The sequence below is a fragment of the Elephas maximus genome, chromosome 2 (genome assembly GCF_024166365.1).
Source record: "Elephas maximus indicus isolate mEleMax1 chromosome 2, mEleMax1 primary haplotype, whole genome shotgun sequence".
In the NCBI taxonomy this organism is placed as follows: Eukaryota; Metazoa; Chordata; class Mammalia; order Proboscidea; family Elephantidae; genus Elephas; species Elephas maximus.
Window position 1 is genome coordinate 4058735 of NC_064820.1, and position 26190 is coordinate 4084924.

The 26190-nt window shown below is 48.2% G+C and overlaps 1 protein-coding gene across 12 annotated transcripts in view; it reads right to left on the reverse strand.

Annotated features, from left to right (window-relative positions):
* Positions 1–26190, reverse strand: part of MTRR (5-methyltetrahydrofolate-homocysteine methyltransferase reductase) — a 49831-nt gene that overhangs the window by 22078 nt on the left and 1563 nt on the right. For 11 of the 12 annotated variants that reach the window (XM_049860709.1, XM_049860700.1, XM_049860691.1 and 8 more), the window contains 7 exons: positions 23694–23823; positions 18717–18870; positions 16274–16391; positions 13774–14152; positions 8787–8909; positions 3642–3795; positions 2588–2676 (listed from right to left, as the gene is read on the reverse strand). In XM_049860709.1, coding sequence (XP_049716666.1) covers positions 2588–2676; positions 3642–3795; positions 8787–8909; positions 13774–14152; positions 16274–16391; positions 18717–18870; positions 23694–23822 — 1146 coding nt within the window. In that variant the 5' untranslated portion in view covers position 23823. Of the gene's footprint in view, positions 1–2587; positions 2677–3641; positions 3796–8786; positions 8910–13773; positions 14153–16273; positions 16392–18716; positions 18871–23693; positions 23858–26190 lie in introns of all 12 variants that reach the window. The other variant, XM_049860683.1, reaches the window with a different exon arrangement.

Below are 26190 nucleotides of genomic sequence, written 5' to 3' on the forward strand. Positions count from 1 at the left end.
ATGTAGCTCTTATTATTCAAAGGCTCTTTATAAACAAAATACTTCAGCTAGTTATTTGCATCAAGTTTTATTTTAAACGCTAATAGGCACGGCTAATTTTTATGCTGCAACTCAAGCACAGCGTGCCACGACAGGGCAGACAAGACTGCTGTTCTGGGCCTCACAGAAACCCTGGTAGGGCACTGGTTAAAGAGCTCGGCTGCTAACCAGAAGGTTCACAGTTCACATCTACCAGCTGCTCCTTGGAAACCCTATGGGGTAGTTCTACTCCATGCTAGACGGTTGCTATGAGTTGGAATTGACTTGATGGCCATGGGTTTGGGTTTTGGTTTAGCAGGGAAATGGACCCCTGGTGGTGCAGTGCTTAAGAGCTCGGCAGCTAACCAAAAGGTCAGTAGTTCCAATCTACGAGCCACTGCTCGGAAACCCTATAAGGTAGTTCTACTCTTTCCTACAGGGTTGTTGTGAGCCGGAACCGACTGGACGGCAACAGGTTAGGAGAGGACTAGACTTCTAATAGCCTTGTGTAAGACTCACTGCCTAAAAGAGCCAGAGACTAACAGATTAAATGTGTGCGGGACACAGCGCTGAGCAAAAAACAAGAAGCCAGTAAAATGCTGTTGAATGGATAAATGAGTGCCCCAAATTTCTGCACAGACCTTTAGAGATGATAAAGAGCTTACCAACAACACTTAGCATCACAAATTCTACCGCCAACACTGCCAATTATTAAAACACCAGTTGCCGTCAAGTAGACTTCGACCCGCGGTGGCCCCATGTACGCAGAGTAGAACTGTGCTCCGTAGGGATTTCAACGGCGATTTTTCCGAAGCACATCATCAGGCATTTCTTCCAAGGCACTTCTGGGTGGACTCGAACCTCCAGACGTTCAGTTAACAGCCAAGCATGCTGACCATCTGCACCACCGAGGGACTCTAATGCCAACTACAAATCCTTTAAAATATTTTTCACTTTTTGAACTAGAAACTTTATACCGCTAAATAAGGAAACAATGCCCTTTTTGGGAAAGCAAGCTGACAAGTATTTACCAAAATTTAAATTATAAGTATTTGTTAAATAACGATTTTATTTCAAAGAATTTATGATATAAAAAACTTCCAACAAATGTGCAAAGATGAACATAGTTTGAGAATGTTCACCTGGCGTTTTTCAGTGAAATCCTGGAAACACCCCAGTTTATAAAGCAGCACACAAACCAAACCAAGCCCATTCCTGCTGCGTTGATCCTGACTCACAGCGACCCTAAGGACAGAGCAGTAGCTGCCCACAGGGTTTCCAAGGAGTGGCTGGTGGATTCGAACCGCCGACCTTCTGGTTAACAGCCATAACTCTGAACCACTGTACCACCAGGGCTCCAAAACAATAACATGTCGTATCCATTAATACTCATCATAGCAGTAGAGTATTAATGGATACTGAGTATTAACGGGTACTACATGTTATTTTTTTGGAGATGAGTCGGAATCGACTCAACGGCACTGGGGTGCTGGGGCTTATCCATTAATAATTATCTCCACTATCTTTCCATGTAAGGATATACAGAGCTCTTGATGGCTTTTTTAAGGAAAAAAAAAAGGCAACTCACACGATAGCACACATAGTATAGGACCCGTTTTTCTTCTTAGCAAAACAAAATCTAAGTATTAAGTCCTGAGGGTTTCACCATAAAGGATTTCCACTTTCTGAGTTACATATTTCTGTACCCGGAATTTTTTTTTTCCAAACAGCATATTAATTTTACAGTCAGGAAATAGAAATATATTTACAAAATTTTTTTAAATGGTAGAGTTGAACTAAAGTTATGAATTTAACAAATTTAATCAAGAAGTGCTCATCATAGTGAATTCTAAATTTACTCAAATTATATTTCAGGCTGTGCTTCCTAAGTAGTTTGCTTAACCACATTATGTCAAACAAATCTGATAAACAGCAGACTCATAAAACAGAGAATGAAAACCTCACTGGGGACAGGGCCGCCTGATGAGAGCGCTGTCTACGCCCACTGAGGATACAAACCTGGCAAAGAGCAGCCTGGAGTTTCACCCATCCAAATCCACTTGAGGGACCTGGTGCAAAGTCACTACAAGCACTATTTAACACAGTCCCCTGAGCAATGCTGACATCTAGGGGACAGTTCTTTCCCCTAATTCATAGTAACATCCAGAGACCTGCCAAAAGCCTTCAAGCTCTTGCAAGCTTCCTGTCATCAATCAGATGAAAACAAACTAATAAACTGGGGGTTTGTAGCTGGTGCACCCAAGTCACCTGGGGTTATCTTCGTCACCGTTTAGTGTGTTGTATCGAGTCAACGTCTAGTAAAAAAAAAGGTTAAGAAAAAGTCCCACTTACAGAAACCTCATTTCAATAAAAAGTATAAATGTCTCAATGGAAGCACAAAATAAAAATATCTGCCCATGACAATTAAAAAGATAGCATACACACTGGGACTACTTTTGAAAACATGCTGTGGAAACATATTTTGAGGTCCGAAGGGCAGTTACGAGGCCTAATGAATGAATCCCACACAGAACTTCGCCAGTTTTCCAACAGCCACCTGAAGAGATACCTTTTTCGGGACTGCTCGTATTTCCAGGCACCAGGTAAGGATGGACTGGAGGGAACTCCTCTCAGGGATGTGCTGAGGCAATGCTGCTCCTTTCCAGGTAAAGACAGGAAAAAGGTTCACAGCATGAGAAAAAGAAGAAAAACAGATTTTGCATTCCTTACAAGTAACTCTAATACCATACAGTACTGTACTATCAGAGCCCAGTATGATTTGTGGCAGTTTATTCAGCCAAAACATTTCTCTAAAGTGAATGCAGCAGAAAACCCGCCTTACAAAATGATAAATTACAAATTCAAAAGCATCATTATATTAGCCACGCCACTGAATCCAGACATGCCACAGAAAAGAAAGAACTACCTCAAACCACGGAACGACATGCCAAAAGATGGCAAAGTGCCATCAGATTTTACGACACGTTAATCTTCAAAAGAATGAGAGAACTTAAGTTTAAAATTCAAGAAAATAATTGTCTTTAGATCTTAAAAAAAAAAACTTAGTTACAAGAAAATCAAATATACATTCAACAGGAAATAATAAATGTGCTGTAAGAATTAAACATAACAGAAAACAATTTTTAAAAAATGGTTTTAGGCTATTGCTTACTAAAGGCTACACGGAGACACATTAACTTCGAATGTTCAATAATATCCAGTAAGTAGAGAAGCCACTATCATCTTATTCAGTGCAATTAACGCAGAAGTTAATTTTCCATAGAGCCCTGGTGGCGCAGTGGTTAAGAGCTACGGCTGCTGCTAGCCAAAAGGTCAGCAGTTCGAATCCACCAGCTGCTCCTTGAAAACCCCATGGGGCAACTCTACTCTGTCTTATAGGGTCGATCTGAGTGGGAATCAGCTCAGTGACAATGGGTTTGGTTACTGTTTTTAACACAGAAGTTAACATACGGAAACATTAGCGAGCGCCTTCGCCCCAGCCTACACGGCACGAGGGGTGCCTGATGGGACCCCCGAGAGGGGGCATCTCGCCCATGAGCGCCGATCCACAGGCCTGAGGGGGACTAGGGAGTGAACCGATGCCCTCGGGCTGTGGGCTGCACCTTTCTTCCGCGTGTCCGCCTTCATCTCCAGGAGGACGTGGTGCTCTCTCCGGTCCATAAGCTGCAGCCTCTGGAGCAGACTCTGGACCTCCATGTCGCTGTTAGGACAGACCACGTGGAAGGCATCTCCAGGCCGACAGGAGAAGGCTGTTTTCTAGGGGAGAACCGCAAGGGAGACAGTGGGCACAAAGCTTAACTTGCGAGGTAAAAAAACAAACACAAACATAAAACCACGTGTCACTGTATGACCATTTTAATATACAAACTTAGAAATAACTCTAACTGTAAAAATCAAACCAATAAATACGCTCAACTAACAAAGGAGCCTACTTTCAATAGGAGGCATCCAGTATTGCAGTAATCAATAGTTCACTTTCTAAAATTGAGTGTTTACAGAATGACCATTAAGACGTTCGGCATTTTCCACAAAGCAAGGGGCCTCAGGAAGTGGTGTTTTCTGTTGATCCATTTAACTGTCTCCCTACAAACACACACAGACACATAAATTGTGACCAAAAATACCTAAGGTCATCTGTTTTGGTTTTCAATTTCCTTCTCCTTACTTTACTCCTTTCGTTTTTTTTTTTGGGGGGGGGGCGGGGCGAGGGGGTGGAGGAGGAAGGGAGAAGACACGTTCTTTTTCCTTAATGAGCATAAAACATCATACGATCTGGCTGGTCACAAGCAGACATGGCTGAAGCTGAGCCTTCTGTCAAGTCTACCGATGGTGTCCACTGGCTCCAGGCCTCGGGCAGTTCTGGCCATGGACGCAACCGGGGTCCTGGAAAGGACCTGTGACCTTGACAAAGACTCACACTCCTCACTGCCAGGAGACTCAGCAATGGGCCAGCCCTGCCTCTCTGTGACAAAAAATGTACACCATCAGAACAAAAAATAAAACAGTGTGGCTTATGTAGTATAAAGATTTGACAGTACAGATTATTAAAGTGTTGAAAGAAACTTGGAACTGCTCGATAGTACGTAAGTAAAACCATCCAGTTTTGACACCAGTCATAGTTCTTTTTCTACTAGTAGGAAGATCACATTGCTGATGTCAGATGGATCCTGGCTGAAAGCAGAAAATACCAGAAGGATGGTCACCTGTTTTATTGGCTATGCAAAGGCATTCGACTGTGTGGATCATAACAAACTATGGATAACATTGTGAAGAACAGGAATTCCAGAACACTTAATTGTGCTCATGAGGAACCAGTGCACAGATCCAGAGGCAGGTGTTCAGACTGAACAAGGGGATGCCGAGTGGTTTGAAGTCAGGAAAGGTGTGCGTCAGGGTTGTATCCTTTCACCATACCTATCCAATCTGTATGCTAAGCAAATAATCCGAGAAGCTGGACCTTATGAAGAAGAACGGGGCATCAGGATTGGAGGAAGACTCATTAAGAACCTGCGTTATGCAGACGACACAACCTTGCCTGCTGACAGTGGAGAGGGCTTGAAGCATTTACTAATGAAGATCAAAGACCACAGCCTTCAGTATGGATTGAACCTCAACACAAAGAAAACAAAAATCCTCACAACTGGACCCATAAGCAACATCATGATAAATGCAGAAAAGGCTGATGTCAAAGATTTCATTTTACTTGGATCGACAATCAACACGCATGGAAACGGCAGTCAAGAAGTAGAAAGACGCATTGCATTGGGCAAATCTGTTGCAAAAGACCTCTTCAAAGTGTTGAAGAGCAAAGATGTCACCTTGAGGACTAAGGTGCCACCGATACAAGCCATGGTGTTTTCAATCGCGTCACATGCAAGCGAAAGCTGGACAATGAATAAGCAGGATCGAAGAATTGATACCTTTGAATTGCGGCATTTGCGAAGAATATTGAACACACCACGGACTGCCAAAAGAATGAACAAATCTGTCTCGGAAGAAGTACAACCAGAACGCTCCTCAGAAGCAAGGATGGTGAGATCATGACTAACATACTTTGGACATGTTATCAGGAGGGATAGTCTCTGGAGGACATCATGCTTGGTGAAGTAGAGGGTCTGAGATAAAGAGGAAGACCCTCAACGAGATGGGCTGACACAGTGGCTGCAACAACGGTCTCAAGCATAATAAAGATTGTGAGGATGGCACAGTGTTTCATTCTGTGTGCTATGAGTCAGAACCAATTCGACGGCACCTGACAACAACAAGAAGGAAGATCACTTACCCACCCTGTTGTGATGACTTTCTGAAAGCCAACCCACTCAGCCTCCCAGGGCCTCCCCAAAAGGCAACTCTGAAGATGCTCCCAGGCCCGAGGCTTAGGGTTATCACTCAGTGTTTTAATCTGAGGTCAGTGGATTCTGGTGGGGGAGGGGGTGAGTTCAGCGCAGGAGGGCAGCACCCCCTGACACTGCAGGAGAACTTCACATGCCCTCATTTTCCAGGAGAAAGTCTGTACTTTCTGCCAGGCTCTCACAGGACGTGGAGAGCCAACACTCTGAAAAACTAACCTTTACATAGCGGTCCCTGGTCTCTTATGTGTAAAATCCCGCTGACTCCATTTTCCTTTCGAGGCTCCGCGACGGAAGCAGCAACTCTGTCCTCTAGCAGACTGCCTCCAGGGTCACTGTCAGCCCGCTGAGGTACAGTGAGGGGAGTGTGAGGGGGGGTGTAAGGCTGGTCCACAGCCAGCAGTCAGGGGCCATAGGATCCCTCTCCTGAGTGTGTAACGGGGGGCATGTAAGGCTGGTCCACAGCCAGCAGTCGGGGGCCGTCAGAGCCCTCTCCTGAGCGTGTAACAGGGTGGGGTGTAAGGCTGGTCCACAGCCAGCAGTCAGGGGCCATAGGATCCCTCTCCTGAGTGTGTAACAGGGTGGGGTGTAAGGCTGGTCCACAGCCAGCAGTCAGGGGCCTTAGGAGCCCTCTCCGGAGTGTGTAACAGGGTGGGGTGTAAGGCTGGTCCACAGACAGCAGCCAGGGGCCGTCAGAGCCCTCTCCTGAGTGTGTAACAGGGTGGGGTGTAAGGCTGGTCCACAGACAGCAGCCAGGGGTTGTCAGAGCCCTCTCCTGAGTGTGTAACAGGGTGGGGTGTAAGGCTGGTCCACAGCCAGCAGCCAGGGGTTGTCAGAGCCCTCTCCTGAGCGTGTAACAGGGTGGGGTGTAAGGCTGGTCCACAGACAGCAGTCGGGGGCCGTCAGAGCCCTCTCCTGAGCGTGTAACAGGGTGGGGTGTAAGGCTGGTCCACAGCCAGCAGCCAGGGGTTGTCAGAGCCCTCTCCTGAGTGTGTAACAGGGTGGGGTGTAAGGCTGGTCCACAGCCAGCAGCCAGGGGCCTTAGGAGCCCTCTCCTGAGCGTGTAACAGGCTGGGGTGTAAGGCTGGTCCACAGCCAGCAGTCAGGGGCCTTAGGAGCCCTCTCCTGAGTGTGTAACAGGGTGGGGTGTAAGGCTGGTCCACAGCCAGCAGCCAGGGGCCGTCAGAGCCCTCTCCTGAGTGTGTAACAGGGTGGGGTGTAAGGCTGGTCCACAGACAGCAGTCGGGGGCCGTCAGAGCCCTCTCCTGAGTGTTTAACTGGGTGGGGTGTAAGGCTGGTCCACAGCCAGCAGCCAGGGGTTGTCAGAGCCCTCTCCTGAGCGTGTAACAGGGTGGGGTGTAAGGCTGGTCCACAGACAGCAGTCGGGGGCCGTCAGAGCCCTCTCCTGAGCGTGTAACAGGGTGGGGTGTAAGGCTGGTCCACAGCCAGCAGCCAGGGGCCTTAGGAGCCCTCTCCTGAGTGTTTAACAGCGTGGGGTGTAAGGCTGGTCCACAGCCAGCAGCCAGAGGCCTTAGGAGCCCTCTCCTGAGCGTGTAACAGGGTGGGGTGTAAGGCTGGTCCACAGCCAGCAGCCAGGGGCCTTAGGAGCCCTCTCCTGAGTGTGTAACAGGGTGGGGTGTAAGGCTGGTCCACAGACAGCAGTCAGGGGCCGTCAGAGCCCTCTCCTGAGTGTTTAACAGCGTGGGGTGTAAGGCTGGTCCACAGCCAGCAGCCAGGGGCCTTAGGAGCCCTCTCCTGAGTGTGTAACAGGGTGGGGTGTAAGGCGGGTCCACAGATAGCAGTCAGGGGCCGTCAGAGCCCTCTCTTGAGTGTTCAACAGGGTGGGGTGTAAGGCTGGTCCACAGCCAGCAGCCAGGGGCCTTAGGAGCCCTCTCCTGAGCGTGTAACAGGGTGGGGTGTAAGGCTGGTCCACTGACAGCAGCCAGGGTTTGTCACAGACCTCTCCTGAGCGTGTAACAGGGTGGGGTGTAAGGCTGGTCCACAGCCAGCAGTCAGGGTGCGTCAGAGCTCTCTACTGAGCGTGTAAAAGGGTGGGTTGTAAGGCTGGTCCAGAGCCAGCAGCCAGGGGTCGTCAGAGCCCTCTCCTGAGTGTGTAACAGGGTGGGGTGTGGGGTGTAAGACTGATCAACAGCCAGTAGTCAGGAGCCGTCAGAGCCCTCTCTTTAGTGTTTAACAGGGGGCGGGGGGTGTAAGGCTGGTCCAGAGCCAGCAGCCAGGGGCCTTAGGAGCCCTCTCCTGAGTGTGTAACAGGGTGGGGTGTAAGGCTGGTCCACAGACAGCAGTCAGGGGCCGTCAGAGCCCTCTCCTGAGCGTGTAACAGGGTGGGGTGTAAGGCTGGTCCACAGCCAGCAGTCAGGGGCCATCAGAGCCCTCTCTTGAGCGTGTAACAGGGTGGGGTGTAAGGCTGGTCCACAGCCAGCAGTCAGGGGCCATCAGAGCCCTCTCTTGAGTGTGTAACAGGGTGGGGTGTAAGGCTGGTCCACAGCCAGCAGTCAGGGGCCATCAGAGCCCTCTCTTGAGCGTGTAACAGGGTGGGGTGTAAGGCTGGTCCACAGCCAGCAGTCAGGGGCCATCAGAGCCCTCTCTTGAGCGTGTAACAGGGTGGGGTGTAAGGCTGGTCCACAGCCAGCAGTCAGGGGCCATCAGAGCCCTCTCTTGAGCGTGTAACCGGGTGGGGTGTAAGGCTGGTCCACAGCCAGCAGCCAGGGGCCATAGGAGCCCTCTCCTGAGCGTGTAACAGGGTGGGGTGTAAGGCTGGCTCTGAGCAGCAGGCCAGGGGCCGTCAGGGCCCTCTCCTCAGTATGTAACTGCACTGCACAAGCCCTCTGCACGACCTTGGGGATCTAACTGTGCCAGGAGATAAATGCTGTAACTCACCGAAATGTCCAATTCCAACAGCAGAGTGGTTTTTACGGCATCATTCATAGTAAGTTGAACTGCCTTTGAAATCGGAACTTGAAAGACCGAATCCCCTGAAGTCACACATGCTTGGCTTTCCTCCTTAAAAGAATGAGATAAAGCATAATTAATTGCAATTTTCTCTCACACCGTTCTTTTACTTAGTGTATCTACAGGATCTGGCAAAGCTTTCTGGTCATTTCAGCTTCCTTTCTGACTGCAGACATTATTTTTAAAAGCCACATGGCTCTCTTCCGGAAGAGAAGCTCTTCTATATTCCTGACTCCTTGTCTATCAGACGTTGGAACGTCTGAAATGCATACTGAGATTATCAGGCATGAGTGTTTTCAGGTGACGGTCTAGTCATCCTCCTAGTAAAACAGGTAGAAGGAAACAGCATGCATGCTAACCTTTCAGGAAGGCGACCCTAGAAGAAATGACAGGTGTTTAGAGGTTGAAGTGCGCCTGTGCAGGTGGTCCTGGGGACTCCTGTGGTGCCCGACAGTGCTGCCCAGCAGAGAAATGCCCCACCTCTGCGCTGTCTAATACAGGGGCCACTAGCCTCACGTGGCTACTGAGCCTTGCGATATAGCTAGTGTGGCTGAGAAGCTGAGCTCTTAGCTACTCAGTTTCCACCAGTTTAAGCTTAAATGGCAGCCTGTGCCTGTGGCTCCTGAACATGACGGCACAGACCTTGGGTAGCTGCAGAGATGCAAGTCCCAGTACTAGCACCCCACCCTTTCCTAACTCATTGTTGCAAACTTTACGAATAGAACACAACATTTAGAAAGTGCCAGTGAATTAACCCTGGATAACTGGGATACCCTGGCAGATGCGGAAGCTAGGAGGGTCTGAACGCCATGGGCACCGAGAGGCGCCAGCCTACCTGCTCTGAGCAAGGGCTCCTGGGGTGCAGCTGGAAGAAGGTCCTGCTGTCGGTCACCCCTGCGATCACTCAGTGCTCTCACAGGCAGCCAGTCAGTGACTGATCAATGACTATGAAGGCCCAGGCCCTTGACCCTGCTCAGGGTGAGTCTGAGGGGCTGAGTCTGAGGGGCTGGGTCTGAAGGAAGGGCTGTCCCAGGATAGAGACCTCAAGGGCATCAGAGTCCTCTGCTGAGACACTGCATTGCAGCTCAGCAGAGGACCCCAGGAGGACACCATAGAAAAGCTCCCTGTGACCCCAGGAACCCAGCCTAGACAGTAGGTGTCAGTGTGGGAGAAGGAAGGCACTGAGGTGGGATCTAGACCTGACCGCTGCCTGGCTGAGCAGATCCATGGGGACAGGGCCCAGGCCCCAGAAAGCAGGGGGCTGTACCCGGGGAAGGGAGGGCACTAGCTGTGTGACGCTGGAGAAACACGGGGCCCCAGTACCTGCAAGGCCAGCGGAACCGGGTGGCTACTGCTAAACTCCAGGGACACTTTAGAAAACAATGCAAGCACTGAGAATGATTAACCCACAACTAGAAACGAGGCGTGAAAGCCAGCAAGGCGTTCTCACCTCCCGCAGCCGGAGGGTGGGTGGGGGATCCTACACCCGCCCTGACTGGAAAGAGCGGGGTCCTGACCACTTCGAGAGGGCACTGGGCTGGACGTCTTGAATCCTGAGGCTCCCTGGGCACACTAAGCCCGCAGAAGTGGCCCTCCGCTATGAAGACTAGACAATGGCGAGACCTCTGCCCTGCAAGGCACGTCCCCCACCCCGTGCCCACCCCAACTCCTGGCTACTGGGTCAACAACTAAGGGTAAGACAGCACGCCCGGCTGCAGAGGCGCAGGCGTGGGGTGGGCGGTCCGAGATTGCACCAGAAGGAGCCAGGAGAGCCCACAGAAGGAGCGCTGTGGTGCTGGACCCAGGAGGCAGGAGGGGTGTACATGCAGATAAAGGAGCTTTTGAATTGGGGGCACTCTCCAGGGACACAGGGTTTAACACCCAGCAAGTGCCCCTCGCCAGCAGCGGTGAATGTGCTGACAGCCTGGCCACCAGAAGCACAGAAAGAACGAGAGCCAGCATGGAGTGAGGCAGAAACGGGGTAGCCACAGATGGCAGGAAAGAGTACGAGCCAGCACGAAGTGAGGCAGAAAGGGGGCAGCCACAGATGGCAGGAAAGAGTACAAGCCAGCACGGAGTGAGGCAGAAATGCGGGGCAGCCACAGATGGCAGGAAAGAGTACGAGCCAGCACGGAGTGAGGTAGAAATGCGGGGCAGCCCAGATGGCAGGAAAGAATACGAGGCAGCATGGAGTGAGGCAGAAGCGGGTCAGCCACAGATGGCAGGGAAGAGTACGAGCCAGCACGGAGTTAGGCAGAAATGCCCGGCAGCCACAGCAGCATAAGGAACTAGGGGGCTCAGAGAGATGGGCGCATTAGTGAGGGTAAGCTACAAAAAGCCAGACACCACCAGGACGCCCCCTCCAGGTAAAGCACGCATTATTGCATCTCGCACCTCATTCCCCTAGAAAGAAACCCAGCGCTGGTTGGCTTCTTTAGGATCTGGTGGCACACATTCCACAGGGAGAACTACCGCTCTGACCCAAACGCCAGGTGACAGGGAAGCTGCCGGCTTGGAGTGGGACTGAGCACAGGAAAGGCTCTGCAGCGGGTCCAAGGGACGGCTCTCTAGAGGGCCTGGTGCTTGTGCCACACGATCCAGGACACTGCAGCATTACAGGGACAGTGGTGGGGATGAGGCGCCCTGTGGACAATCATACCGCAGACCCTGCCGCTCCGGAGCAAGGCCACGCCACAGAGAACGACACTCCTGAAAAACCAAGCCTGATGTACCAAGGGGCCCCAGAGGAGACGGAGCGCCTGAGCGTGGCCCACGAGCAGATGGCATGGCCAGAGCGGCCCACCGTGAGCTGGGTTCTGTCAGGCCCACCGAGTCACAAGGCCGGGCAAACCCAGCAGCCCCCTGTTACAAGAAACTGGTTCCTCTGGTTCCTCTGGCATTAAGCCCTACCAGGCTGAGTGAGCAGGTGGCCCAGTGACCCACGTGACCACGCCCCGTAGCTCGCACCTTTCGTGGCACGGAGGCTCTCTGGCCAGCTGAGGCTCCTCTTTAGATACACCTACGACGATCTCAACAGGGACAGACTGTAGGGACAAGACTCAGACGACTCGCCAGGAGCTAGAAGTAGGGACAGGGGCCAGCTCTCGGGACGCTGACTCAGCAGCGCCTTGGACTCGGACCCAGGGGAACCAGCTCTCGGGACGCTGACTCAGCAGCGCCTTGGACTCGGACCCAGGGGAACCAGCCTCAGAGTCTGCAGGGAGCTGGCACGGGAAGCAGGCCTGCCGTCCAGCCCCACTCTCGCAGTGTGGAAAACGCTGAATTTTCACTTCCATTTCTAACTTCCTGCTTAGTCTGTGTGTCTGTAAAATGGGAAGAACGGATCTTTTTCCAGCTCTTTAGCCTCTATGTGTATCTTGTATATAAAATAAATCTGCCTAAAATAGTTCACACTTAAAAAACCCTTTAACCACATTACTAACAGCTCAAGTCAATTAAGTGACACTTAGTGTCAAAGCAAGTTCCTCACAGACCACCCCCAACAGAAGCGGCTTGTCAGGCTCTCCAGGACGCTCTGCCCTGTCTGCCCTCACGCTGATCTGGGCCACCTGCAGGGGGGCTACCGTCAGGTGCGTCTGCAGGCTCCCGCCCCCGCCCGTGGAGTCCGGTGTAGGTTTACCAAAGTCAGCTCTGTCTGCTCCCACCCTGATTAAAACTCCAGTAGTATTTGCTACTGTAATTACCTCACTTAGTCACACAATTCACAAACTAATGAAGTTTAAGGACAAAAACAAAAGCCTGTAGTTGCTGCCATAAAAATGTACTTGTTTACCTGCTTTAGAAAGACACACAAAAAAACAAGATGCTAGAAAATTACTACCACTACCAGATGCTTCTGAAATAGCTCTAATACATCAGATGGATGCCGTGCTCAAATGTGTTCTCAAATGCCCTTGGGTCGTTGTTCATTAAAAAAAAAGAAAGAAAGAAACCAACAGTGATGCATCAAGGGCGTGGTTTAGGCCAGGGGGCCAGCGTGGCCCTCCAGCCCGCCACTCTAAAGAACAAGGTCTGGGCCATGCATTAAAAGACCGGCTGCAGTGGAAATGTATTCCAACTGTGTTAAAGGGAATTTCAGGGTGGCTATATCCTGGAGGTAGTAGGGATAAAACTAGCTGTTATTCAACTTGATGCTCAAAAAATTTACAGAGCATTTTAAAGGGTTTTTTTTTTTTTTTTTTCATTTTTGATGGGGAAAAAAAGACAATAAAAACAAAGCAGGTCTCTAAAATATTACCTACAAAAAGAATAATCCCCCAAACAGGGCATCCCAGGACACCAGAAATCCATGCAGGAAAGAGGTTTTACTGTTAATAAGCCCTTTCAGTTCAGCTACGGAGACAATGCGCCGACAGGTCACTCTGCCTTGCACCACTCACATCTAAAATGAGGAACCAAGGGGACAGTTCTTCAAAATATTGCAGAAACTGAGCTAATTCTCAGCCATTTACTTTAAAGATAGAAACAGTGTAAAGATACAAGTACTTTTGCAATGCAGCGTGGCCAAACGTTTTGTGTAAGGTTCCAGACTGCAAACACCTTAGGTTGTGGACGCCACACAGTCTCTGTCACGACTACTGAATTGCGCCATAGTCAGCGCGAAAGCAGACATTGAAAACGGTAAACACATAAACACGGCTATGTTCAATACGACTATTTACAAAAAACACCTGGCCGCATGCTGCCCTGTGCTGACTCTACTGTAATGTACCAACAAACACAGAACAAATAAATATCCACGCCCTACGGGACAGAGCAGAACTGCCCCCACAGGGTTTCCAAGGAGTCCCTGGTGGATTTGAACTGCTGACGTTCTGGTTAGCAGCTGCAGTTCTTTATGACTATGCCACCAGGGTTTCCAATGTAGTAACAAAAACAGAACACAACCGCTTACCTGGGCAAGTGGCTCCTGCAGACGCACCTGCAAATACCCGGGGGGTAGAGCGGGGATACTGAGGGAGGCCTGTGAGAGTGGGGGTCCTGAGCAGGTGAGGGAGGGCTCAAAGTCTTCAACCAGGGCACCTGTCTGATCGCTGTTTGCTGTGTCTTGTTCCGAAGCCTGAGAACCCCTCCCTTCTGAATCACCTAATCGCAGAAGTTCGATTTGTGATTCAACGTGTAAAACTTCCGGCTTTACGGGGTCTGTCCTCAAGGAGGTGTGGGCTGCCGTTGCGGGAGCTCCAGCCATGTCTTCTTTCCCTCTCCTCGACATGAAGTGCTTCGTCAGGGCGGCCCAGAGTCCATCAATCCACGGCTCAACCACAAGTTCCAAACTGGATTGGTCAATGGAAGAGACAACAAGAAGCAAAGACCTGAGTTCTCCAGCTCCGGTGTACAGTAATGGCTAACAGCAGGTCTGCCCATTCGACAGAGTGCTGCTCAGCTGTTAATACTCAATATAAAGACAACTCAAAACAAAAAACACTCGGGAACAATTAGGTAAAGAAAAAAAAGAAACAACATTGTTATGTGCTTACCAGTATTGTCACTGTAAAAAACACATACACACATAAAGATCAGAAAACAAATAAAGAGGTTTTAGTAATAGGTTAAGAAAAATATCAGCTTGTCTTAGTTTTCTAAAATAGTTATGACCTTTAAGATTTTAAAAACTTTGTTTTTAAGAAGTTATACTTTTAAACGGCCATGGAAAATCCTGATGTGGCTGACAAAACTTAACCAAAATTCAAGTTGCTTCTAAATATCGCCAACAACAATCACATCAGTCAAGGGCACCGTATTTGTCACCCAGCCAACACTGGCCTCTACCTTAGCATGACCCACGCTACAATCTCACTGCACTCACTAGGTGTCACGCAGTACACAGCTCCAGATTTGGTTATACATCACATCTGTCTTTGAGGAGCCTTTGGGAAGGTAGGTTTATAAAGTTATGGATTCAATTACAACAGCTATTTGAAATACCATCTCACCGCTCAGGGGGTGGTATCCGTAACCCTAAGGACAGCCGCCATCCACTGAGGGCTTGCTGTATGAGAGCCATGTGCTAAGAGGAGGCCTGTGCTCATCTGTGAACCCTTCCCTGAACCTTACACAGTGCACACTAGCATGACCCACTCACAGACACAGAAAGTTCACATAGTTTGGCCAAGGTGTCACCGTCAATGCAAGTAGGATCGAGGGTCTGAACCCAGACAATGGGATTCCAGAGTCTGCATTCTTAACCCTACAATGTGGTGATACATTAAGCAAGGATGCCCTCTTAAAGATATCTTAATTTTAGAAAAGGAAAAATTTTAAGTCATTAGGTAGAAATGTTAAGATGTGTCAGCTGCTCAAGTAAACGTCTAAGAACTGTAACACTTGTCCAATACACGGACAGGGAAACTGAAAGCCTACGGGGAGAAGCGAAGCACGACTGAGCGAGTGATAGGCCTAACGGGTTATGAGGAGTTAGCAATTAAACACAGCTGCTACAAGACCATAAACATGTAATGTCAATGGGCTCCCAAAAGAAAAGCCATGTGAAGGGACAAAACTAAAAGACCGCACACAAGGAAAGGTGCAAGAATCTGCAGTGGGTGTGGGAATGTCCACACCACCACGGCTACAGAAAACGGCTGAGGAGGGGGACCCTGAGTGTGAGTTTACAGGGAGGATTAGAGGGGTCTCAGACACAGTAAGTGTAAAGGGTTAATACGGAGAAAAGTTAAGACCGCAGCTGAATTTGTCATGATTCATAAAAACAGTGCTACTACGTGCACATGCATTTAACACACGCACCCAGTAGAAAAAAACCAAGTGGCTGAGACAGTTACTAAGGCTAGATGACAAAACAGGTTATGGGACCAGGCCTCTAAGATAACTGAACTGACACGCTAAGAGGATTTAAAAGGTAGCACACAGGGGAAAATGCTGAGCTGTAAAAACAAAAATAATGAAAAGAGAAATTGCATTTCCGGTTGGTGAAGTGGCAAATAGAAACTCAGATGGAAGGAGACTGAGCCAGGAAAAGCGCCCTGGTCAGCACGTGGCAACTCGTGTGTACTGTCAGCAGTCGTGGAATGGGACACCCCCCACAAGAAGACACGTGTGCACAGAGAAGCACGGGCACACACCGTTCAATTTCCTGAGTGATTTAAGTACATTTCCTAAAGAAAATGCCACACTGAAACCCATGCTCTAAAATACAGGGGCACCTTTCTAATCCCTCCCATTAACAGATACTGAGGATGAAACACGCTCAAAAAAAGAAAATCAGCAAAATAGGTAAGTGCGGCTAACCTTGAGTCCTAAAGCTAAAACACAAATATGCCTTTCAAGATGAAAGTTTCAGTGCTAAGCTGAAGCCCCCCATGTTTCCGCACTCGCTGATGCCGCATATAGACAAGGTACTACTGGAAAAGCAGGACAGAAGGGTAGACTGCTCTTACCCTACACAGTCATCCGCATGTCCAGTGTCATAGAAATGCCGGGCGCCGAGTTCTTGAAGTCGTCTATCAATTATTTTTCCCCCATTACAGAAGTAGGTGTATTCTGAGTCACCCAGACCTGAAGAACCCCAATCAGTTATTAGTGCATATTAACCTTTAAAGATATAAAGATGCAAATAAAATATTTAAAACAATAATGTTCTATGCTCTTATCCACGGAGCCCTGGTGACACAGTGGTTAAGAGCTTGGCTGCTAACCAAAAGGGCAGCAGCTTGAATCCACTAGCTGCTCCTTGGAAACCCTATGGGGCAGTTCAACTCTGTCCTACAGGGTCACTACGGGTCAGAATAGACTCATCAGCAGTGGGTTTCATTCTTATCGATAAGAGGAAGAAATAATATGTAGCTTCATATTTTATTAATTCTTTTCCTGGTTAATACTAAGTATACAATTATCTTGCTCAACAGTGTAAAAGTAATAACATATGGAAACAAAACATTCTGACCACTATCAAAAGAAACACATTTCACGCTTTTGTTTCCATGAATCTATGTATGAACAGAAGTCTTAAAAAAAGGATTAGGTGGGTTTAAAAAACATAACATCTCCAGAGCAGGGGTTGGCAAACGCCAGTCTGTGGGCCAAATCCCCCCACTGACCATTTTTGTAAATAAAGTTTTATTGGCGCACAGCCACACCCATTTGTTCATGTGTTGTTCTGGCTGCTTCTGAGCTCCAACAGCAGAGCTGGGTAGCTGTGATGGAGACGACACGGCCTGCAGAGCCTTCAGTATTTACTATCTGGCCTTCGCAGAGAGAGACTGCGGATCCTCATGTGGACTATGTCTGGAGTACAAACAGGCACTCGCTGTAAATGCTTCTATGTCGGGTAAGTTATGAATACCTTCTGTGTCTCCTGGTAAGAAAATGGACTTATTTTCATACTTGGTTTGTATTTTAAAATTAAAAGCTTAATTTTTCAGTTGTTATCTCCACATTCTTTCCCAACAAGGGCACGGTGAAAGATTGGTGGATCCATATACAGGCCTTATGAAACCAAAAACCTGCCACATCGAGTCAATTCTGACTCATGGCAACCCTACAGGCCAGAGTAAAATGGCCCGGTAGAGTTTCCAAGGAGCCGGTGGATTCAAACTGCCAGCCTTTTGGTTAGCAGCCATAGCACTTAACCGCTACACCACCAGCGTTTCCATAAAAAACAAAACAAACCAAACCCAGTGCCATCGAGTCGATTCCAACTCATAGGGTTTCTATATAGGCCTTAAATTGACCAAAACAGTTGGACAGGCTACAATCTTTTCTGTTTAATAATTTTTTTGAAGAATTCTCAAAGTAGCATGTATTAACTGCTGAAAATACAGCAAATGGAAAATAAAAGAATATAAACACCAGACTTCCATAATTCTATGTAAATATAACCACTATTAACTTCTATTATTTCAACATTACATTTTTAGTAGTGTCTGACCTTAACACACACATAAAATTTTACACTCTATTTTAGTCAGCATTTTCATAAAAGCTTGAGTAAGAAAAAAGCTATACTCTCTTGACCACGTTAGACATGACAGATCTAGGCCAGGGTCTTGAATCTCAAATGTCCCATCAACCATTTATTACAGCGAAACCCATCTTTGCTAGAGACCCCCCCAGGGGAAAAAAAAAATCCTCTAAAATGAACACTATAGGTCACAAGTGAGGAACATGGACCCTGAATTCCCTCCCTGGCGCCAGTCTCGCTGTGGCGGTCCTTTGGAGCCTTTGTCTTCATATTTTAAACTACACAGAGCTGAGGCCAGTGGTTCTAACCCGGGCTGCCCGTTACAGCCAGCTGGGAATTTTTAGAGAGGCCTGTGCCCTACCTGAACACCAGAATTACAGCTGGTGTTTCGCAGTGATGGGCTTTACTTAAAAACTCCCACTCTCTTGGGAGGAATGATACTTTGATCAGTGTCCCTGGGAGCCTTTTACAGAGATGAGGGGAGGATCAGTGTCCCTGGGAGCCTTTCACAGAGACAAGGGAAGGATCAGTGTCCCCAGGAGCTTTTTACAGAGAACAACCACACAGCCTTCCTCCCTCGGGGACTCTGCGTCAGCAGGTATGTGGGGGAGCAGGGCATGGCCACTCATGTGTTGAGCATGTTTTCGTGTTTCATGACTGAGCCTGACATACTTCCCTGGTTATGGATGCAACTAAGGGGGCCCCACAGAGATCCTCCTGTGGGGAGAAGAAGGGGCAGGCGTTCATACCAGACAGTACCTGTTTACTTACGTATATACTTAGTAATGTTTTAAATACTTCTGTTTAAAAAAATAAAATGAGAAAACCCGTACAAGTTCATTTCGTGGTGTTGAAAAAGCCCCCAGGCCCCCGCTGCAGCCAATAAGAGAGCACGGTAAGAAAGAACGCAGGTTCCTTACCCAGCAATCCGTACCGCAGGTGAGCCAAGAAATCAGCTGGCAACGTCTTGTCCTGTATTTCCTTGACAAACTTGCGGGCCGTGTCGGGTGGGTCTCCAGTACCCGTGGTAGACACGACGACAACGAGCGGAGCTGTTTCGGTTTTTAGATTATACTACAAACACACGATAAAGGGGAGGATCAGCAAAAACGAGGGAAACCTTCAAGGGGATGGACTGACACGAGAGCCACGACAACGGACTCAAGCACATCAGTGATGGTGAAGATGCAGCAGGACTGCGCAACGCCTCCCTCTGTTACGCAGGTCGAGGAGTCGGAGCAGACGGGACAGCAACTGACAACCACGCACAAAGACGCGGACGTCGTCTCAGGCGCTGACTGCTGTAGGTATGTTTTGATTTAACACGTCAGGAAAGCAATCGGCATCAGCTCCTCTGTCTTGTAACTCCTTCGTTTCCCTTCTTACCCGGTTACCAGAGATGCACACCAGAGTGACAGCCAGTGACCAGGCAAGGGGGTGGGTCATGCATCCCCTGATGAACTGAGGTGCCCAGACTGGAACATGACTCAGTGGGCCACGTGCACCTGCTTTACTGACGCCCACCAGGAGGTCAGGGAGTTTAACATTTCCCTCCCTCCTTGTAGGCCACCTGAGAAGCAGAGCTGGGCCCCACCACAGGCTTCCATTTAGTCCAGCCCTCCATTTCTAGGAAAATCAGACAGAGAAGGGACTGATAAACCAACTATTTGGAGCTGTATCTTCAGTCAACTATTACCCTGGATGCTAACGTGTAAGGCCACTTCTGGTGCTATCAAAGTGGCAAAACCCAGCTTTTGATACGCTTGGACCTGTGGGGCAGTTTGGACACCAGAGATAACCAGACAAACCTACTGCCCCAGCCATAAAACCAGCCCAGTCTTCAGAAGGGGAGAAACAGTCACTGAAGAAGCCCCCAACACCACAGAGCCCGGCAAAGAGCCAGTGACTATGCATTACGGCGAGCTGTCGTGAGGAAAACGGCTGCTTCAGCGGGAATATCTTCCCATCACAAAGGAAAAAAGGCAGCAAAGAGGTTTTTTTAAAAAAGACACAAACTGTGGAAGAATCTTGATCAAAAGGGGGAGGGTGCAGGATAGAATTTTAAATTCCCACGGAATCCAGACTTCCTAGAGCCATGTAGGCTGAACGAATGCCTCAAATTACTGCCTTGAGATAATCTTTAAACCTTAAACCAAAGACATCCCCTGAAGTCTTTTTAAAACCAAACAATAACTTAGCTTAACTAGTTAAAAAGAAAAAAAAGCCTTCCTTGAGAATTATGGTCATTTAAGTACTACCTATCTGGAATCAGGAAACCCTGGTGCACAGTAGAGTTCAGTGCTACAGCTGCTAACCAAAGGGTCAGCGGTTCGAATCCGCCAGGTGCTCCTTGGAAACTCTGTGGGGCCGTCCCACTCTGTCCTGTGGGGTCGCTGTGACTCGGGATCGACTCCACGGCACTGGGTTTGGGTTTGGTTTATCTGGAATCAAACTGACAATAGCGACTGGGGAGGCGCGATAGGAACCTTAAGGGGCAGTGAGTTTATGTTAACGGGGTAGGAACAACTCGGAAAAGGACGGTGAGAATGGTCACTAAATCGCACGTGCAGAAACAGTTAACTGGTGTATGTTTTACTGTGTACACTCTCAACAACAATCAAATGAATAAAACTAAAAAAGCACAGGTAACCAGGTGATCAGGATTAAAATGGCCAGACAAGAATGGAACAACCAATAGGATATTCCGGCAAAGAACAGAGCACTGAAAACAAAACACCTCTGGAATCTTCAGCAAAATACAAAAACCCAGCAAGGCTGGTCGCCTGTCCTGCGTGCGGCACAGGGCTTCGGGCTGGGAAACGAGACACGGTAATCCTCACCATTGGGAACCTGGCTCTGGACGACGGCTCCCTAACTCCCTGAGGGTTCCAGAGAGCTAAGTGTCAACTGTAAATGAGACCACTGGTGCTGCCAAGTCTTATAAACCAAGCTTCTCCATTCTAACTCTCTCCTAAATTCACATATTTCAAACAGACGGGTTCACTGCTTCTATTTATGACCCCACAAGCTCTGCTGCTCTGGAGCATCACTCAACATGGCTCCATGGAATTCATCTGATTTTTCATGCTGATACAACAGACAGGGATTTCAGCCCCCTTTTACCAGGCAACATGCTTACAGGACACTACAGAAGTTGGGTATTAGGGTCTACACAGAATTTGTGTAAGTAAATAGGATTACCGTGGGCTAGAAAGCAGAGACCTATCTGCTGAGACAGAGATCATGAACAAGTAGAGAGACCAGTGGCTGAGGAGGGCCAAGCGCATGACCAACATGCCTTAGAAACCCATCACACATGTCACTTTCTAATGGTGCTCAGCTAGCTGGTGAGGTCAGCCTCAGGGGCTAAGTCTGGGCCACTTTTACGATGCCAATGGATTTGTTTGCTTGGGATTGACGGATTCGGGTTATGTCCCATCATCTGGCTCCCACAGTGTAAATTAAAGTTACTGCGGGGTAATGATACAGCCTGCCTATGGGTCACTGTGCCGTCCTCGGGCCATCCCCTTTTGTGTAACTGAGTTCACCTGGAGTCATCCACGCAATGCGCCTAAGGAAACTTCCCTGGGTCTCCTTCCTTGAGCTGGGTTTACAATTCACCTGTGCTGTGGACAGTCTAGCCTTCTGAACTAACTCTGGGACAGGAGAGAGAAGACTGTGGAAGCGTGCGGAGGTAAGAATCAAATCTGCTTTTTCTGATTCAAACTGAGGAGTCAATAATCATCAACCTAATCAAAACCTCCGCTTTTCTGTCCCTTCTGTTCAGACACCAGCTGCCTTGGACCCTAAGCACCTGGAGCTGGGTCACAGCTCACAAGTTAAAGGACACAGTCCTCTAGACTGCCGAGGAAGTCCAAGACTTCAGACACCATCCGTAAATCTGAGTTCTCCAGGGCGTCCCTTGCATCTGACTTATTGGCTACAGATTTAGGTTTTTCTCTCTACCCCTTCAGTTTGCTGACTACAAGCTCAAGTCCCGCCCCTGGACTCCTTCACTTCTGACCCACTGGCTACAAACCTGAGGGTTCCCTCTGCTGCCTCAGGATACCAGCCATAAGCTGAGGGGTTCCTAGCCTCCCTCACTTCTGATTTGCTGACTCACACTACTCCAATGGGTTCGATAATTTGCTGGAACAACTCACAGAACTCACTGTATGAAAACAAAGTACAAACAGACACGTACGGTGAGGTCTGGGAAGGTTCTCACTGTACAGCTTCTATGTCCCAAAAAGGGACATACTACCATCCCGTGAGCACCACGAGCACCAATGTCTTCCACAGACCAGGAAGCCCAGGAGCTTCGTGTCCAGAGCCTTTACTGGGGACCCATTAGGTAGTCATGGTTACTGGATCCTCCCACCTTTCCTGAGGTCAGCTAATACCAGGTCACTTGCTGGTCTCTCTGGTCAGGCCAGCCCCACCTCACCAGCACAAACCCTCGAGTGTGGCCTGGAGGCCTCTTAGACAACAAAACTCAAAAACCAAACCCGCTGAGGCAGGGTCAATTCCAACTCACAGCAACTCTATAGGACAGAGGAGAACTACCCTACAGGGTTTCCAAGGAGCGGCTGGTGGATTCAAACTGCTGACCTTTTGGTTAGCCACAGTAGCTCTTAACCACTGCACCCCACTAGGGCTCCTCTCTTCAAAGACAAAGGCTTAGAGTCATCTCTCAGGAACCTAGGACTAAGACCAAATTCTTTGGGTAAAGCTAATATAAGCCCCACAACTGAGTGAGTGGTGCTGGCAGGATAGTTTCTCACAACTCAGTGGTTAGCACATCGTATCTGTTACAGCCTGAATTGTCTGGAACAGTAAATCTGGAGGTGTCAATCTGGATAACTAGAAGGAGAATACAGAACTGTTAGAGCCTGGGTACCCTCAGGTAGAAACTTTTGCAAAACCTGAACTAGAGTACGACTAGTCCCTAACCTTAAGAAGCTGAGTCTCCTCAGACCCTTACACTTCTACTTTAAGTTCTATTTCAAAAAAGAAGTGTCATGAATTGAATTGTATCCCCCAAAATATGTGCATCAACTTGGCAAGGCCATGATTCCCAGTATTGTGTGACTGCCCAGCATTTTGCCATCTGATGTGATTTCCCATGTGTTGTAAATCCTATCAATATGACGTTAACGAGATGATCAGCAACACTTATATTGATCAGATCTACAAGACTAGATTGTGTCGCAAGCCAATCTCTTTTGCGATATAAAAGGGAGAAGTGAACAGAGAGACGGGGACCTCATACCACCACCAAAGCAGTGCTGGGAGCACAGCGCATCCTCTGGACCTGAGTTTCCTACACGGAGAAGTCCAGGGGAAGACTGATGATGAGGACCCTCCTCCAGAGTTGACACAGAGAGAAAGCTTCTCCCGGAATTTGGACATGTAACCTCCGAGACTGAGAGAATAAACTTGTCTTTGTTAAGCCACCCACCTGTGGTGTTTCTGTTACAGCAGTACCACATAACCAGGGCAAGAAGGTAGGCAGACTTTCACTTGGTGGAACTCTAACGAGCTGTTCCTTTTGGGAGAACATACGAGGGACATGCACACACACAGCCCTGGCGCTGCAGTGCTTTCACACACACCTCACTTGCTCTCAGAGTCTCCCCGTGAGATAACACACACATACGCTACTTCAATTCATAGTAAACCAAGCAATATTCCTTGCTTTGGTTTTTTAGAATGTTTCACCTAATTCCAACGTACATTTTTATGTAATAAAAAGCTAGCAGAAACCTGACAATATAGCTGATAAGTTCTGGGCTATTTTAAGAAAAGCGCTGTGGTGCTCTCACTGTCGCACGTTGCACAGGTCACCTTGTTTTCAGAGCATGAGACAGAGACTCCCCAAGGGTAGCAGCTCCTACCTTGTGGGACTCACTGATGCAGTGAAGGTCTGCCGAGAACCCGCGTGCGGCCGCCTGCTCACAGATTTCTTCCGCTATGGCTTTTGCCTGTCCTTGCTGTGTGGCGTACAGTAACAAAAACCTCCTCATCCTGCAAGACACACACTGTGGCTGTGACAGCTGCACTGAAAACCACAAAAGGAGGGGAAAAAAAACACTAAAGGAGGGGAAAAAGGGACTCCCTTTTCAACGAAGTAGTAACAGCCGCAGGTATTAGGTCCCTCATAATCTTTAACAACTGGTCCCTGGGTAGCAGGAGCCCTGGTGGCACAGTGGTCAAAGCCCTCGGATGTGAGCCAAAAAGCTGGTGGTTAGAATCCACCCAGAGGCACCTGGGAAGAAAAGCCTGGTGATTTGCTTCTGAAAAGTCACAGCCTTGAAAACCCTGTGGAACACTTCTACTCTGACACATTGGGTCGCCGTGAGTCACAGTCGACAAAACAGCAACCAACAACCACCTTTAACAAAGACTGCAACAATCTCTGCATATGACAGAAACGGCCTCTCTAAACGCGTTTGTTAGCACTGATTCTAAACGAGTCTAGAAAGGTGAATTCGTCAAACTAGGGAGGATACAGGGATTAAACTCCACGGCCCAGAACCACATTCTGGGGTTAGACTACCTGGATCTGAAGCGACCTCCTGCTGCTCACAGCTATACTTTTAGGCGAGCTACTTCACTGATCCGTGCCTCAGCTGCACTGCGCTCGAAATGCAGATGGAACCCACCCGACAAGTGACGTAATACGTGACCAGCGCTTGAAACAATACCTGGACCACAGCAGTGCTCACTAAATCTGAGATATCTTTTTCTTTTTTTAAAAAAAGAGAAGAGTAAAAATTCCTACAATTAAAATTGTATGATTCTTGGTTTCTCTTGATGCTAGTGCTAAATAAACTAATCACAGAACCAAAGTTAATTGAAGCAAAACTCTCATTTGTTATTTGATTAAATGTCACACATATAAGCATGTGTATAGGTACACATTTATATACACGTATATACATTTCCGATCCAGTCAAACATTTTACTAGTTCACGTTTTTCCTCAACAAGATGGCCTGACACAGTGGCTGCAACGATTGTGAGGATGGCGCAGGACCGGGGAGCATTTCGTTCTGTTGTGCATAGGGCGGCTATGAGTTGGAACTGACTTGAGGGCACCTAATAAGTTTTTTCCCGAAAAAGTAACCAGGAGCAAAATAATAGTCACTCACAGACTTTTGCCAATACTCACTCACTATGCCTAAACCTCGGGACTGTTAGTTTTGACAGATTAAACGATTAAACTGAAACCCAAACCCAAATTTTGGCTTTTGACAAATGGGCAACCAACAGTTTCATGCCCCCCAGTAGCGGCTAAGAGCTCAGCTGCTAACCAAAAGATACGCAGTTCGAATCCACCAGCCACTCCTCGGAAACCCAATGGAGCAGCTCTACTCTGTCCTATAAGGTTGCTATGCCTTGGAATCGACTTGAGAGCAATTTTTTTCTTTTTCCCGGCCAATTATACCTAAGAACAAATTACACCATAAAGAAATTAACAGATAAAATAATTGTTAGGTAACAAGATAAAAAGTAAAAGTGCAGGCTACCCTTATGGGCCACAACAGCTCCTGGCACACAGTATGCGCTCAATAAGATAAACAAATGGACGAGCAAACAGCAAAGAACAACATGAAGACACCACACACACAGAAGCGACCAAGTACTGCAGAAACGTCAACATGAAAACCCCATCGCTTATTACTTTAGGTAACACTGAACACTTCCTAGGAGCCAACCTATGTTCCAGACACTTTAGAGGATTAATCCTTGTTGTTGTTAGGTGCCATCGTCGAGTCGGTTCCAACCCAGAGCAACCCTATGCACAACAGAAGGAGACATCGCCCGGTCCTGCACCATCCTTACAATCATTGTTATACCTGAGGCCATTGTTGCAGCCACTGTGTCAATCCACCTCGTTGAGGGTCTTCCTCTTTTCCGCTGACCCTGTACTTTGCCAAGCATGATGTCCTTCTCCAGGGAAAGATCCCTCCTGACAACATGTCCAAAGTATGTAAGATGCAGTCTCACCATCCTTGCCTCTAAGGAGCATTCTGGCCGCACTTCTTCCAAGACAGATTTGTTCGTTCTTTTGGCAGTCTACGGTATATTCAATATTCTTCACCAACACCACAATTCAAAGGCGTCAATTCTTCTTTGGTCTTCCTTATTCATTGTCCAGCTTTCACATGCATATGATGTGATTGAAAATACAATGGCTTGGGTCAGGTGCACCTTAGTCTTCAGGGTGACAGCTTTGCTTTTCAACACTTTAATGAGGTCCTTTGCAGCTGATCTGCCCAATGCAACGTGTCTTTTGATTTCTTGACTGCTGCTTCCATGGGTGTTGATTATGGATCCAAGTAAAATGAAATCCTTGACAACTTCGATCTTTTCTCCATTTATCATGATG